This window comes from Anthonomus grandis, chromosome 12 (assembly GCF_022605725.1).
Source record: "Anthonomus grandis grandis chromosome 12, icAntGran1.3, whole genome shotgun sequence".
Taxonomy (NCBI): domain Eukaryota; kingdom Metazoa; phylum Arthropoda; class Insecta; order Coleoptera; family Curculionidae; genus Anthonomus; species Anthonomus grandis.
In genome coordinates this window covers 126,175-139,548 of record NC_065557.1, presented here as the reverse complement: position 1 = coordinate 139,548, position 13,374 = coordinate 126,175, and the positions used below count along the sequence as shown (strand labels likewise).

Below are 13,374 nucleotides of genomic sequence, written 5' to 3'. Positions count from 1 at the left end.
TTGAATCGAAGAAAACGGGTGACTACCACGAAGATATGAATGCAGAGGTTTTTGAAAAGTGGTTTTCGTCGGTATTAGTGCGAGTAGACCCCGGTTCAGGTATCGTAGTCATAGATAATGCGCCTTACCATAGTCGGCGAGTGACGAAGATATGCTCAAGATACAATTGCTCGATAATGTTCGTATCCACAAAAACCAGTAGATTAAATATGTTTGTTGTAATTCTACAACGGATAAAAACTGTAAATTCAACACAATTTAAAATAAGTTAATCCGCGGCAACGTCGCTTTTCTACCATGCCGCTACCAGCCTTTTGATGTTCTATAAATAACCGCCACCCGCGCGGCGTCTTTGAGTCAGTCTTTGAGCCGTCTCGCGGTATCATCTCCGTCCAGTTGTAAGATGGAAGACACGCTCGCAGCAAATCAAAATTGAACTTTGTTGTTTTCTCTTGAATTAATTTAACTTTACAACAAAAAACCGCTGCAGAAATTGAAGGCGGTTGAGTGAAGTAGTAATCGGCCCCCATGGTGGAGCAGTTCTTCTTAAAACCATAAATTGGTAAGTAAGGTCTCTCCTTACATAGGAGAGCGCTACCAGTGATTGGGGCAGGAAAAAAACCTACCCACAATGTTGTTGATGAAATGGCGCGAGAACGTGGGGTTTCAATATTGCGTTTACCGCCGTACCATTGTGAACTAAACCCTATAGAACTTATATAGGTACAAATAAAAGGTGAAGTTGCTAGTAAAAATAAAACGTTTAAATTGAATGACGTAAAAGTTTTATTAAACGAAGCTATTGGTGGCGTAACAGCAACTAACTGGCAAAAGTGCTTCGGACATGTGATCAAGGAGAACAAAAAATGTGTGAAGTGCCTCTTGTCTTCCCCATTCACATTAGTTGTTATAGACTTATAAACCTTAGAAACTATAGCTCTTATTTTGTCTTTTTTCTATTAGTATTTTTTGCAATAGAAAAGCCGCCATTTATGTGTTCCAATTATTGGACGATAATTTATAAGAACCCAAGTGCCAAATTGAGCAAAATATCAGGGATATTTTATGCAAAATTACTTATACTAGAAACAAAATTTTAAATTTTTTAAAAAAGTTCTATTAATTACCTAAACTCGACCTAAATAGTAGGTATATTCATTTTTAAAAAATGCATACGCCGTCGCTGGAATCCACTGCTTAAGCCACTAAAACGTCTTGGCGGCCCTAATGCTAACAATGAGTCACTGACAATTATTTCCGTAGTATAAATAGTGATTGAAAAGTTTCTAAATCTAAAAAGTAGGAAATAATAATAAAATACTAAGAGGGGAAGATGTCATTCATGATGAAACGAATAAATTCAAGTATTTTTCCTCTTTTATTTTTTTTACAGGTCGATTAGTAATTGGACAAAGAGGACCGATTGAGTGGCCACCAACGTCATTGGATAGAACCCCATTAGATTTTTTCTTATGGGGCTATTTGAAGACCAAATTTTATCTGAATAAACCACAAATCATGTTGATGATTTAAAGCAAATAACTCAACAAGAAATTAGACTAATCTAAATGCAATTGGCAAAGTTATTTAGCGACTTCAAAGATGCATTGAAGTAAGTGTACGACACATTGAATATCAGTTGCAATAAATATCGTATACATTTTTATTTTTTAATGCTTCATTAGTATATTACGTCAAATTTAACAAACTACTGACTGGGTGTAATATACAAAAGGTATTCAGAATATATTGTAAAATGTCATGTTTCGTTTAAAAGAATTAATAATGACTCCATAGTTTATGTATAGAAAATTTTTATTGCAAAAAACGATTAAGTAACGATAATAATCGATTTGTCAAAAAAAATAATAATAATAAACCTTTTAAGTTTCTGGTTTTTAATCCAGTGCAAAAAAAGCAGTCGGGTGGGTATATTAATAAAATTGAGCTTATTTAAACTAAATTTCTCCATGATTTTTGTTTTTAAATTAACCCATTAGCGCGTAGAGTCTCTTAAAAGGGACGCCACTGGTTTCAAGCACATGCGCATTTCTAATTTCTCTTCTAGTTTTCATAACCTCGTGCATTTGTCTAGACGTTCGTTATTTGTTGTAAAATCAGTTCATGTGCAGAAATCGGAGATGGCGTTTTGATTTTGTATTTTTATGTGACCATGGCTGCCGTTATGGGCCAACTTTACTCGAAACGGAGGGTAAGTTTTAATTTTTTATATCGATAGGTTTTGAAACCAGGGTAAAGAAATTCAGTAAATATGTTGTGTTTGAGATTAGAATCATCATACAATTTTGTCTGCAAAACAAAAATGTATTATAGTTTTCTTAGACATAAATATTTGTTCTGTCCCTTATAAGGGACTCTATGCAAAATAGACAATCCTCAGTATAATTCCTATTTTGCAGATGATCTCTGCATGAATTGCAGACATTATTTGAAGAAAATGACGGTGAAGTTCAACAAAATATTGATGTTTACATTGGAATTAAAGAGAGTAAGAGCCAGAAAATAAAATGATTTTGACGAAGAAGATCTAGTTCCTCTAGCCCAACTATTTCCAAAGTCTAAGGGTTTATCTCGTCAAACCTATGAAGCCCCACCTAATGAACAAGATGATTTTGATGAAGAAGATCTAATACCTTTAGCAGATCTGCTTTCTAAACCTGGGTCAAGTATAAGTCAAGGCAATTTTTCAATCCCTAAACGTAGAAAGCTATACGAATGGAACGCAGATCCCCCCATTTTTTTCTATGAATACAAACTGTGTGCCACGAGAGCCATCTCAAGAAGCAGAAGAAGCCCAAAATCCGTTAGATTTTTAAAACTGGTTTTCGATGAAGATCTCACATCGAAAATTGTTGAGGAAACCAATAAATACGGTACAAATAAGGAGCTAAATTTCACAAAAGAAGAGTTATATGTACTACTTGGAGGTTATGCAAAATATCTGAACAAGAGGATGTTTTGAAATCCAACAGAAGATATACCAAACATTTTAAAAAATTGCATGCGACTAAATAGATTTGAAGTGTTACTTCACCACATCCATTTCAACAATAATGCTAATATTGATCGCAGTGACCGGCTTTATAAAATTCGCCCTTTACTGAACTAACTGAAAGAGAATTTCAAAAAACATGGAGGTTTGAATGAACATCTTTCAATTGATGAAAGCATGATACCCTACTATGGCAAACACTATGCCAAACAGTTCAAAAACTGGGCTCTATGCAATAGTAATGGGTTGATTACATGATTTCTTTTGAGATTTACTGGCAAATCAGATGCAGAAAAAGTTTTTGGTCTTGGTGAAGTGCCTTCTAACCAGGGATATAATTTTTATTTTTTTGATAATTATTTTACAAGCCTGAGTTTACTGAACCATCTCTCGGAAAATAAAATTTGTGCAACGGCAACAGTAAGAGAGATTCGAACGGAAAAGTGTTCATTTCCTGAAAGTACTTCGAGGAAGCCACAGTTTTGTTTCTTGTGATAACGTTACTTTTGAACAATGAAAAGACAACAAAGTTGTGACATCATTGGGTACCAACTTCGAAAGTAATGACATTGTGCTAAGACCAAATGATGCAAATTGTGTCTCCTTACTAGATTTTCGGAAGTATATTGCCCCAAGGTTTTTACAGTCCTATGGTAGAGGAAAAACTACGCTTCCAGTTCATAAGGCCTCTAGATTTGATAATATAGGACATTTAATTTGGTACAATGAATATGATCGAAGGTGCCAAGTATGCAAGAAGAAAAGTAACTTTATATGTGTAAAATATGACTGTGGACTTATAAACCATATAAACTAAATAATATTAATTTTATGCATGGAGTCCCTTTTGAGGGACGGATCATAACACACTAATAAAAACTAATATTTGATTTTTGTATTTTTTTTTATATCTTATTTAAGTCATTTAATAATTTTTATAAGTTCATGCACTAATGGGTTAAGTTAATTTTCATATTGTATTTCAACATTTTTTGAAATTATTGAAATTTCATGCTCCTATCATCACCGCAATAAAAACATAAATATATTGTTGGCACAATGTTAAAAGCCTTTGCTCTAGAAAAACTACGTCCAACTTGTTTGGTCAATTTATACAAAACACTGTTTTTGGGATAATATATAATCTGCTTACAATAATAATAGATCACGCGCTCACCTTGAGACACTCCAAACTGTCCTCGATACTCAACGTCCCAAAGAAACTGACCAACCAATCGGCCGTGAGCAAATGCGTGTGCACCACCGCCCTCTTGATATCGTACAAATCCGTGTAGTGTTCCAGCGCCCTCTGTAACAAACCCGCCTTCTCGCAGAGTTGCGCGATATGGGCGCGGTCGTAGTGCGTGAACATGTTGTTGCCCAAAATGGCGTCGGCCACTTGCGGGGCGGACATCAGATTCATTTCGAGCAATCGGGTCTGCAGGTGCCCTTCGGTCGGTCGATTGTTCTTGAGGGCGTCGAGTAGAAACGAGGTGCACGGTTGCACCATGTTTTGTTCCATGAAAATGTCCACTATTTGATTGATGTCCGCCAGTGGTTCCTCGTCCGCGACCAACATACTGGCGAATTCGGCACCCTATATAAAATTGCGATTTATTAAACCTGAATACCCAAGTAACATTTTCTCAAGCAGTTGGTTTTAAAAGTTGCCTTTTAGCCGCACCAAGGTTCTGCAATAGTCATTGGCTTGCTTGATGGTACTATTTAGGTTAAATTTTGTGCTAATAGGAAGTAGGAACCTTAGGTAAATTAAAAATCTAATTAGTTCTAGTCAAGTGTCAACAATAACGTTGTTATGGCCATAAACGAGGGCTTGATGGTTTTGAGATAATAAGGTTTTAGAGAGGTTATATTTCAGCATTAATTTGGCAATCAAAATTCTAATATAGAACGATTTTAGCAGTAAAATTACCTATTCAGAACCATATGGTCTTGAATCAATTGCCTAACTATTTGGCACTTTATACGGCCTATTCCGGAAAATATAGCATTTTTTAACACCTAAAGGACTTGCTAAAAGTCCTATGGATAATAAGATAACTTTATGGGATAAGGTTTAACCAACTAGTCACAATAAAACACAGTTTGTGGACGGTCGCGACTATTAAATCCTACGTCATTTATTCTTAGAATACAGGGATGTCTTGGCACAAAATTGTAAGAAGTGGTAAATTTCAGTGGCGAAGCGTACGAGTAGACAAGGTAGACACTGTCTACCCAAAATTATCCAGTTATTTGTCATTAATTTATCACGTAATTATTTCATGTAATTGAGTAATTGTTGAATTAAAATTTTAAAAAAATAACACAGAACGTAGTCGCTATCCTTACAATTATTATATAGTATCTAAACATAATTAATCCGAAGGCGCGCCCCGCTTGCCGCACCGATTAAGGTAAAAATACAGGGCTGACACCCAATTAATGTATACGAGCCCCAGGAAGACACATTGATATTTGTCTTCCGAAATTTGGAGCATATCGAACCAAATACGCATCAAGCAGGCTACAGAGGTCCGGCCGCATTCAGCCTATTACGTATGCAAAATTAACTCGCGGGGAAGACATTCGAGCTTTTGTCTATCGAAGTCGACCAGATATTTTATTATGCTGTTGAGGGTTATTGTTTATGGACACGCTTGATCTGGTCGGCCGCAATACATCTTCAGTTTTGTCTGCATTTGGTGGGGGCGCGTGCTATAGTAATTTAATAATTAGTATTTTTATTTTTGGGTGTATAGAAAAGGTTTTTTAGTGGTTATTTATGAACGACTGTTCGATATTGGCAATTGTATTTTAGTTGTGTTTTTTTGTAAATAGTATTTATTTTTATCTATCTATCTTTTTATGCTAGTAGTAATTATTTATTTCTTTTTTATATCACTACATAATTTTTCTCTTTGAGTTAATATTTCATGCGCTTTCATTCTGTATTTCATTAAAGTGAATAATATTGAATACACATTTTTTTCTAATTAACGATTTTTATTGTTTGTCTACCCGAAAAAAAAGTTCACGCTTCGCCACTGGTAAATTTAAAAGAAAAGTGAAGCGAAATTTCCAACAAATTACAACTGGTCAGGTAAATATGACAAATAAAATATTGACAATATAAATAATGCCAATAGATCCTACTAAATGCCTAAAAGCCATTTATTGAAATTCGCCTAGACTTTGCCAGCTAATTGGTTATTAAAAGTGGCCTATAAGTCCTGGAAGATGCTAGTTAGCCCTGTTTTAGCTTTTTTTAAAACCCACTGGCATTTTTTTAAGCCTTTTTTCCTACGACATAGCTTTTGATACTTACTTAAGTTATTATAGCAGCTTAAAAGCATACCCTGCTAGGCGTCCATTTTGAAGAAAAAATATAATTCTTCCATTTTTATAAGCTATTCAAATACTGGCAAAAATAATGTAATATGTAAACAATTTAGATAATATATAAAGGCACTGGAGCATTTAAGTACATATTATCACTAAAGCATCTCAGAAATAAAAATATATTAATTTTTTATTTTTTATTGGCACTGAATAATGTTTAATTTGTAAGATATCAAAGGCGCGCGTGTTTTACAGTTAAATTACACCCAACTTTTTTAAGAAACTGGTGTGCGCAATGAAAATCGGTCATCTATTCCAGTATAACATATTTTTTTCTAAAATAAAGTCATACTTACTGAAAATTTCGCCACTGCTTTTTATTTTGGCGTTGTCTTATTTTTACCCTGGCTGTATCGATATTTAAAACTAAAAGGTCAGATTTTTATACTTTGGTGTCTCTGAAATACCGTATTTAAAACTAAATAGCAAAATTTTAATACTTCAATATGTATCTGAAATGCCAAAAGCCGGCGAACAGGCCAAACTATATAACCACCTAAAAGTCTTAAAGGACTTTGCTAAAGGGTTGTAAACAGGTAGGCGTAAAAGCTTTCAGGTTCTACACAGGTTACTTTTAGGCATCTTCGGGTTCGATAAAGGTTATTTCTATTAGCTATATAGGTTCTGTGATATGGGATCTGGTTTCACATTGGCCAGGGCCTATTGGCAACGACAACCTCTTTAAGGCTGGGCCTTTTTTTTACTACAGGAGGTTATGCGGGCTAATAAATAACGTTGTTGGTGCTTAATGGCATAATCAATAATTTTTCTTAAACAGGTTCTAGGAGTTATTTATAACCTTTTTAGAACCTAAATTGTTACTTGGGTAGTAATGCAAGATCTGAAATTTTTGTAAATTGGTCAATTTCTTAAAAAGTATTTGTTTCTTCCTTTAGAAATTGCGTTTCTCTGACGTCATCCGCCTCACCCTCTATGTCAGTTTTTTTTTAAATGGGAATAGAGGTCGAGTGATGCCTTAAATTAAAGGAAATTTTATTCTTTACATAGATACCCAATTTTTATTTTATTAATTCATTCTCAAGAAATATGGATGGAAAAAATTAACCTCATTTTAAATGAAGATAATAAAAAGTATCTAACACCAGTCATTATATTAAATTTTGAAACTTTAATAATTAATTGACCAATTTACCATCAAAAACCTGCTTCTAACTTAATAATAAAGTACCTGCTCAGGATTGGTTCGCATGACTTGTCTCAGCAAAAATATATAGTCCGGAGTATAAGAGACCTTTTTGGCATACAACACGATCTTCTGAAATTGTCCGGTTTCGGCGAAACTCTGGATCACCTTGGCGGGCACGTTCGCCCTCAAATAAACCGAAAGTGCGAGCGTGGGATCGACCTGCTTCACCAAATCCCCCAATTCCTCGGAACACTCCAACTTCTCCTCTTTGATCCATTTTTCCAGCAGCTGCTTGCGCCCTTGGAGCAACACCGGTTTGCACAACTCCAACGACTCGAACTTGTTCAACTGTCCCTGATCGAGTAGAATCCCGAAATATTGCAGTAACGGACTGTTTTGACCCGCTTGAGTGGGCACTTGCTGGAACATCTGGATCGTCGCGGCGGTCCTTAAAATGCCTTTGGGGGCATTCGCCGCTACCTGAGAACGAACAAAAAAACCCTCAGTGATGGAAATTAATCTCAAAGAGAAAAACTGACTTTAGCTGCTTCGGTGTACTGCCCGTTCTGGAACAACATCTGGAACTTGCTGACGAACAGTTCTTCGGCTCCGGCCAAGTTGTTTCGGACGGCCAATCGTAGGGCCAAGTCCGGGTTGTGCAGGACTTGATTCACGTAACGGATTATGCTGTCTTCGTCTACGGACACTGACAATACTTGCCCCCTCCTATTGACACCTGGAAAAGGCTCCAAAATGTAACAGACGTTATGCTTATAAAAAAAAGACTTAAAACAGCTCGCCTTTTAAACGATTTATTTATTTGTCGCTCCAAAGCCAAAACGGTGTCTGAATATTATTTCCCAAGCAAACCAACTATTTTTCAGGCGGTTAAATGGATTTTTAATTCCAATTATTACTAGTGTGCCTGCTGACCAAACTGATGTTCTTTAAGCTTATCAATGTTTTGCTTTTTTTCCTCTATATAAAGAATTATTTCTATAGGAGCGACAGTGACCTATATACAGGGTGTCTCAAAAGTAATGGGACAACAGTAGATTCCTTACGTCAAAATAATGTGATTGAGGTCAACTTGCCTTTAATAGTAACTGAAATATAGGGTGTGTCAAATTATTATTTGATTTATCGTTTTTTTCTCATAGGTCCCGAACCAATTGACATACTGACATGAAATTTAGAACATACGAGTCTTTTAATAATAATTTTCGTGTTTTCGGTAGAGGGTGCTCGTTGCGTTAGTTTTTATTTTTTTAGAACCCCTAACTTTTTTTCAGCTCCGTATATCGATTTAAAAAGTATCAAAATAAATTACTTTTTTAATTTTACATAAAAAATGTATATCTTATTAAAGTCGCTAGGAGCAACCATTTTCGACATAATCACCATTTTTCTATTTATTTACTACTTTATTTAAATTGCATCTTTGGCAGTTAGCGTTGAAGACAAGTGTTTGTATTATTTATGAATGAATTTGATTAATTTGTATTATCCTTTGAGCAACACAGCCACTTCCCTCTACTTTTAAAAATGCCTTGAAAAGAGCACCAATGTGAAAGATACTGTTGTTAAATGAAAGACCCTATATATTTTTACGTAAATCAAACGATAATATACTAATAGACTAAACCTAAAAATAACAAAATTATAGAGACATATACCAAATCTCGTTCAATACATTTCCGAGCACACTTAAGCACGCGTCTTGTAACTTTTAAGATTGAATAGATCTGCCATCTATTAATCTAATTATTTGCCTAATAATATCCTTTGAAATTCAGCAACAGTTCTGTATTTTGTTATAAACATCATTCTTCAAAAGTCGAGAGGGGTTAGATCGGGTGACCTAGGTGGCCAATGAACCAGTCCACGTGTTCTAACCCATTTACTGTATGTTGTAGCGGGGGTACTTACGTACTCGCCGTATATGTCGACCCTCTAACCTTTGACGTCGCAGGGTATCCGTCAACCCCCCTTACTATTTCTTTGTACAGTCATAGGAGAAATGTCGACAAAATGCCTCGGGTGCCACTGTAAGTAATTAAAGGAGCTTAGAGTCCCCTCTAGCCTCTCGGGTAAGCCTTTAGACAGTGGAGAAATCAGGTAGAGATTGAAAGTAGACTGTCCGGTTATAATGAGATCTTATTGCTCTTAATCTTTATTATTACAAATAGTAATAAATAACAGGTTTGGTTGCTTACTATATGAACAAAAGTGTCCTTAAAATCTAACAATCCCCATTACCAATTTCATTTCAATGATTAAGCACAGGCAGTTATTTGGGAAAATGTTCCGGGAAATTCGGCGCTCTATTAATGACGCGAAATAGTATGATTTAAGGGACGGGGTTATGATGTTTTCTACAAGCGGTTACGGATGACATTCGTGAAGCAAAGCCGGAAACTCAACACCAATCAAGCGAAGCAATCTGAATCAATCGGTCAACATTTACCTCTGCTCTGTTACTGCTATACAGATAGTAATTATGACATCACGGACTCGGTTATTACTTGTCTCTCACCACTTTGAGAAGCCAAGTAATAATTAATAAACGCGGCTACTGCCTGCCCTACAAAACACGAAGAAAGATGGGCCCAAACAACAGTTTCAAAATTAAGAAAAACGGAATGAGACGTAACGATACCAATAGCAACGGATCCGATAAGGATCTTAATACGCGAGCTTGGAAGCGGCCGGTCAACTATGTCAATAGGTGGCTCTTATCTAACCCAATTCACACTGTCAACGTCAAGACAAAATTAAACGTAAATATTGAAAATTTAACGGTATTGAAATATGGAAAAATTACTGGTACTTCGCTCGAAAGGTGTCTGGTACGACCTTACTGCGACGAATGTGAATCCTTGGTGGACCTGGAACCTTTTGATACCCATCGCGGGAATTTGGATGCCGACGACTCACGAACATCCTCGGAACCAATCGTTGAATAAAAATGCAATTGGGAAAACTTAATGAAAATAGAGCTTTTCCTCATGAAAACGAAACGGTAGTTTCAGCTCTCAAAACCGGGTATTTCTAGGTGAAAACAGCGGGGCAAAAGCTGGCCACATGTGTACAAGAAAACCGGCTTTTCGGGAAAACCGCGGGAAACTGAATCATGATTTATAATATATTTTGCCACACCGGGCATGCCCCTTCATTTAACAGGGCTTTCCAAGGTGGGTAAACCTTGAAACTTGCAAAATAGAACATGTAAACAATGCAACAGCATGAAAGAACAATTTCATGAAAATAACCGGAAAACTGGAAGCATAGTGATGAAAACCCTCTCAGTTTTAGGCATTTGTGGTTCTTTATTATCCTAAGAATAACCAGGGCTGAAAACAATAAGGCCAGAGACTACAACATAGTCAATGGAGAACTAGGCATAACCTATAAGAAATCAAACCTTTCCAGGATACTATCAGACTAGAAACCTCTTTAAGTTGGTTTCTTTATGAATGTTTACAATTATGAACCCCTCATGACTCACAGGCAAAGCTTAAAATGTATCTTTTTGTTATTTAAATTATAAATTTAGAGGTTAAAATGCTAACGGAGCAAAATTATCCAAGTTGTCTTATAAAAGACTGCCTGGGCTTACCCCCATTACTATAAAATAAAGACAAAATCTTGTAAGTTCGTTACAATGTTAAATATTAATAAAGATAGCAATAGTCCCGACCCTAACGGAGGCACACTGTAGATTGCGACTTGAAGTGAAACAATTTATTTGAATTTACATTACTTAGTTAGTTTATATTTTGGATTTCTTTTTAGATTTTTTAACCTATTGTATGATCAGCAATGAATAAAAAAAAATGAAATAATTACATACCGATAATTCCTCCGGTACTTTCGTGGGGGGCGGTAACGAAAATGGTCTCGCTAGAAATCCGGTTCATGTAAATGCAAACGCCGCTCTCGATGTCGTACATGTGAATGTAACCGTATTTCGTGATCAGATAAATGACGTCGTATTTGGTGGAGACCTGCATGGCCACCGGGAAGTCGTTTTGCGCCTCCTGCGGGAAGAACACGTCGACGGTTTTCTTGGGGAAGGGCTGGTTACCGGGCGGACTTTGACCCACCTGAAAAAACAAACAAACCATTGGATCAAATCCTTCCTTTTCCCTCATGATTTTAATTAAAGTTGTGGTTTTTTTTTCTCAAGAGTACCAGTTTTTCAAAGAACATTTTTATCATAAAAAAATGTATTTCTTCCAGGCAATCACACGCTTAGTCTCACCTCAATAATATGCAACTTTCCGCCCTGTAAATTCCTGACAGCGAACGAGAAGAGGGTCGACGGTTCGGGATTTCCCTCCATTTTAAAAGTGGCAAATGAAGCGGCGTGACCCTCAATAGGCTGAGAGCATTTTCGCTCCACAGAGTACAATTGCATTGCACCTACAACCCTGGATTGTTGCGCGCTGATTCCCACCAACAGTAACCAATTCTGTTTAGCATCGGTGCGGTAATTAATGATTTGGCAACCGTTTAGGGAGGCGTGTCTAAAACATTAACCTTCGTTAAAGACTTAATGAATTTATATTTAGGGTAGAAAAATGTTTTCAGTTTTAAATGCATTCTATTCGTTTTTTTTCTCATTGCTAATTTGAATGAAGTGTTTTAATGGGTTTTATGTCGTAGTATTGTTACATTTTTTTGTTACATTTTTGTTTACAATTTTTTCTACCAACAGTCCTTCGGCTCAATATTTCTTTAAAATTGTTAAGAAAAAAATAAGATTACAGTGAATAATGGTTATTATTGATCATGATAATATTCTGAACAATTTGGAAAAAGATGACATACCTACATTACATAATAACCTAAGTGTAGAAAATAATATTTTTAATTTAATACACCTGAACGTTCTAAAAAGTTCTAAGAAAAATTTCGGCAATATAATTCTTTTATTGGAAAATTTTAATTTGAAATTAACTGACATTATAATATTAAGTGAACGTTTTCAATTATTTTCCACAGACATACAAACAAATAGAAATATTACTGTTAACATAAACTTATTGGATGTTGATGTTATTAAGTATTCTACTATCAATGGGCTCAAATGGGCTTTTTATCTTATATTAATGCGTTTATCAGACCAGATACTGACAAAAAAATAATAGATCATATATTTATAAAATGGAATATTTTTTAAAGAGGAATTATTCTAAGACAGAACTGTTTGTCTTGTTTTGGACACCTGTGTCACAGATCATTTTCCAATTTTATTATTTTAGTTAAATAATAGCTTAAAATGTAGCCACCACACAAATAACGCACATATACAATATAATAGTGAAGAAAATATTGTAAATAAAAAAACCTACTACCTAAGCAACACATCATAAATTATTATCGTTAAATATATATTTACTCAACAATTTTTAGTAAATTTTTGGTTTTGCAATATTTATTAAACTATAGAATATACGTATATCAAATACTATTCTGTTTACAAAACGGAGAAAATTTCAGAATTAAGAAAAAATTACATGTGATTGACATATTTAGTTTTTAAACTCGATTACTACACCTCAAATATTTGATGAATTTCTTTGAAAAAAAATCACTGTTTTTTGTCCATATTATCTAATATATTAATATGTAAAATTATATCATATTTAAATAAAATAGTGTATATATATATTTCCTGCAAAAACTTTGTTTTTTATTAAAGCAACCCTTACCCCCCCACCCACCCCAAATATTTGCCTAATAAGAAATTCTTTTGAAAAATCTCCCTTTTTTTGTCCATAATATCTAATCTAATATATAAGCACTG

At 35.0% G+C, this 13,374-nt stretch overlaps 1 protein-coding gene across 1 annotated transcript in view; it reads right to left on the bottom strand.

Annotated features, from left to right (window-relative positions):
- Nucleotides 1-13,374, bottom strand: part of LOC126742639 (clathrin heavy chain) — a 49,156-nt gene that overhangs the window by 30,005 nt on the left and 5,777 nt on the right. Inside the window, exons 3-7 of the mRNA XM_050449372.1 lie at nt 11,827-12,091; nt 11,416-11,668; nt 8,102-8,298; nt 7,605-8,042; nt 4,191-4,610 (exon numbers count right to left, since the gene is read on the bottom strand). Coding sequence (XP_050305329.1) covers nt 4,191-4,610; nt 7,605-8,042; nt 8,102-8,298; nt 11,416-11,668; nt 11,827-12,091 — 1,573 coding nt within the window. The remainder of the gene's footprint in view (nt 1-4,190; nt 4,611-7,604; nt 8,043-8,101; nt 8,299-11,415; nt 11,669-11,826; nt 12,092-13,374) is intronic.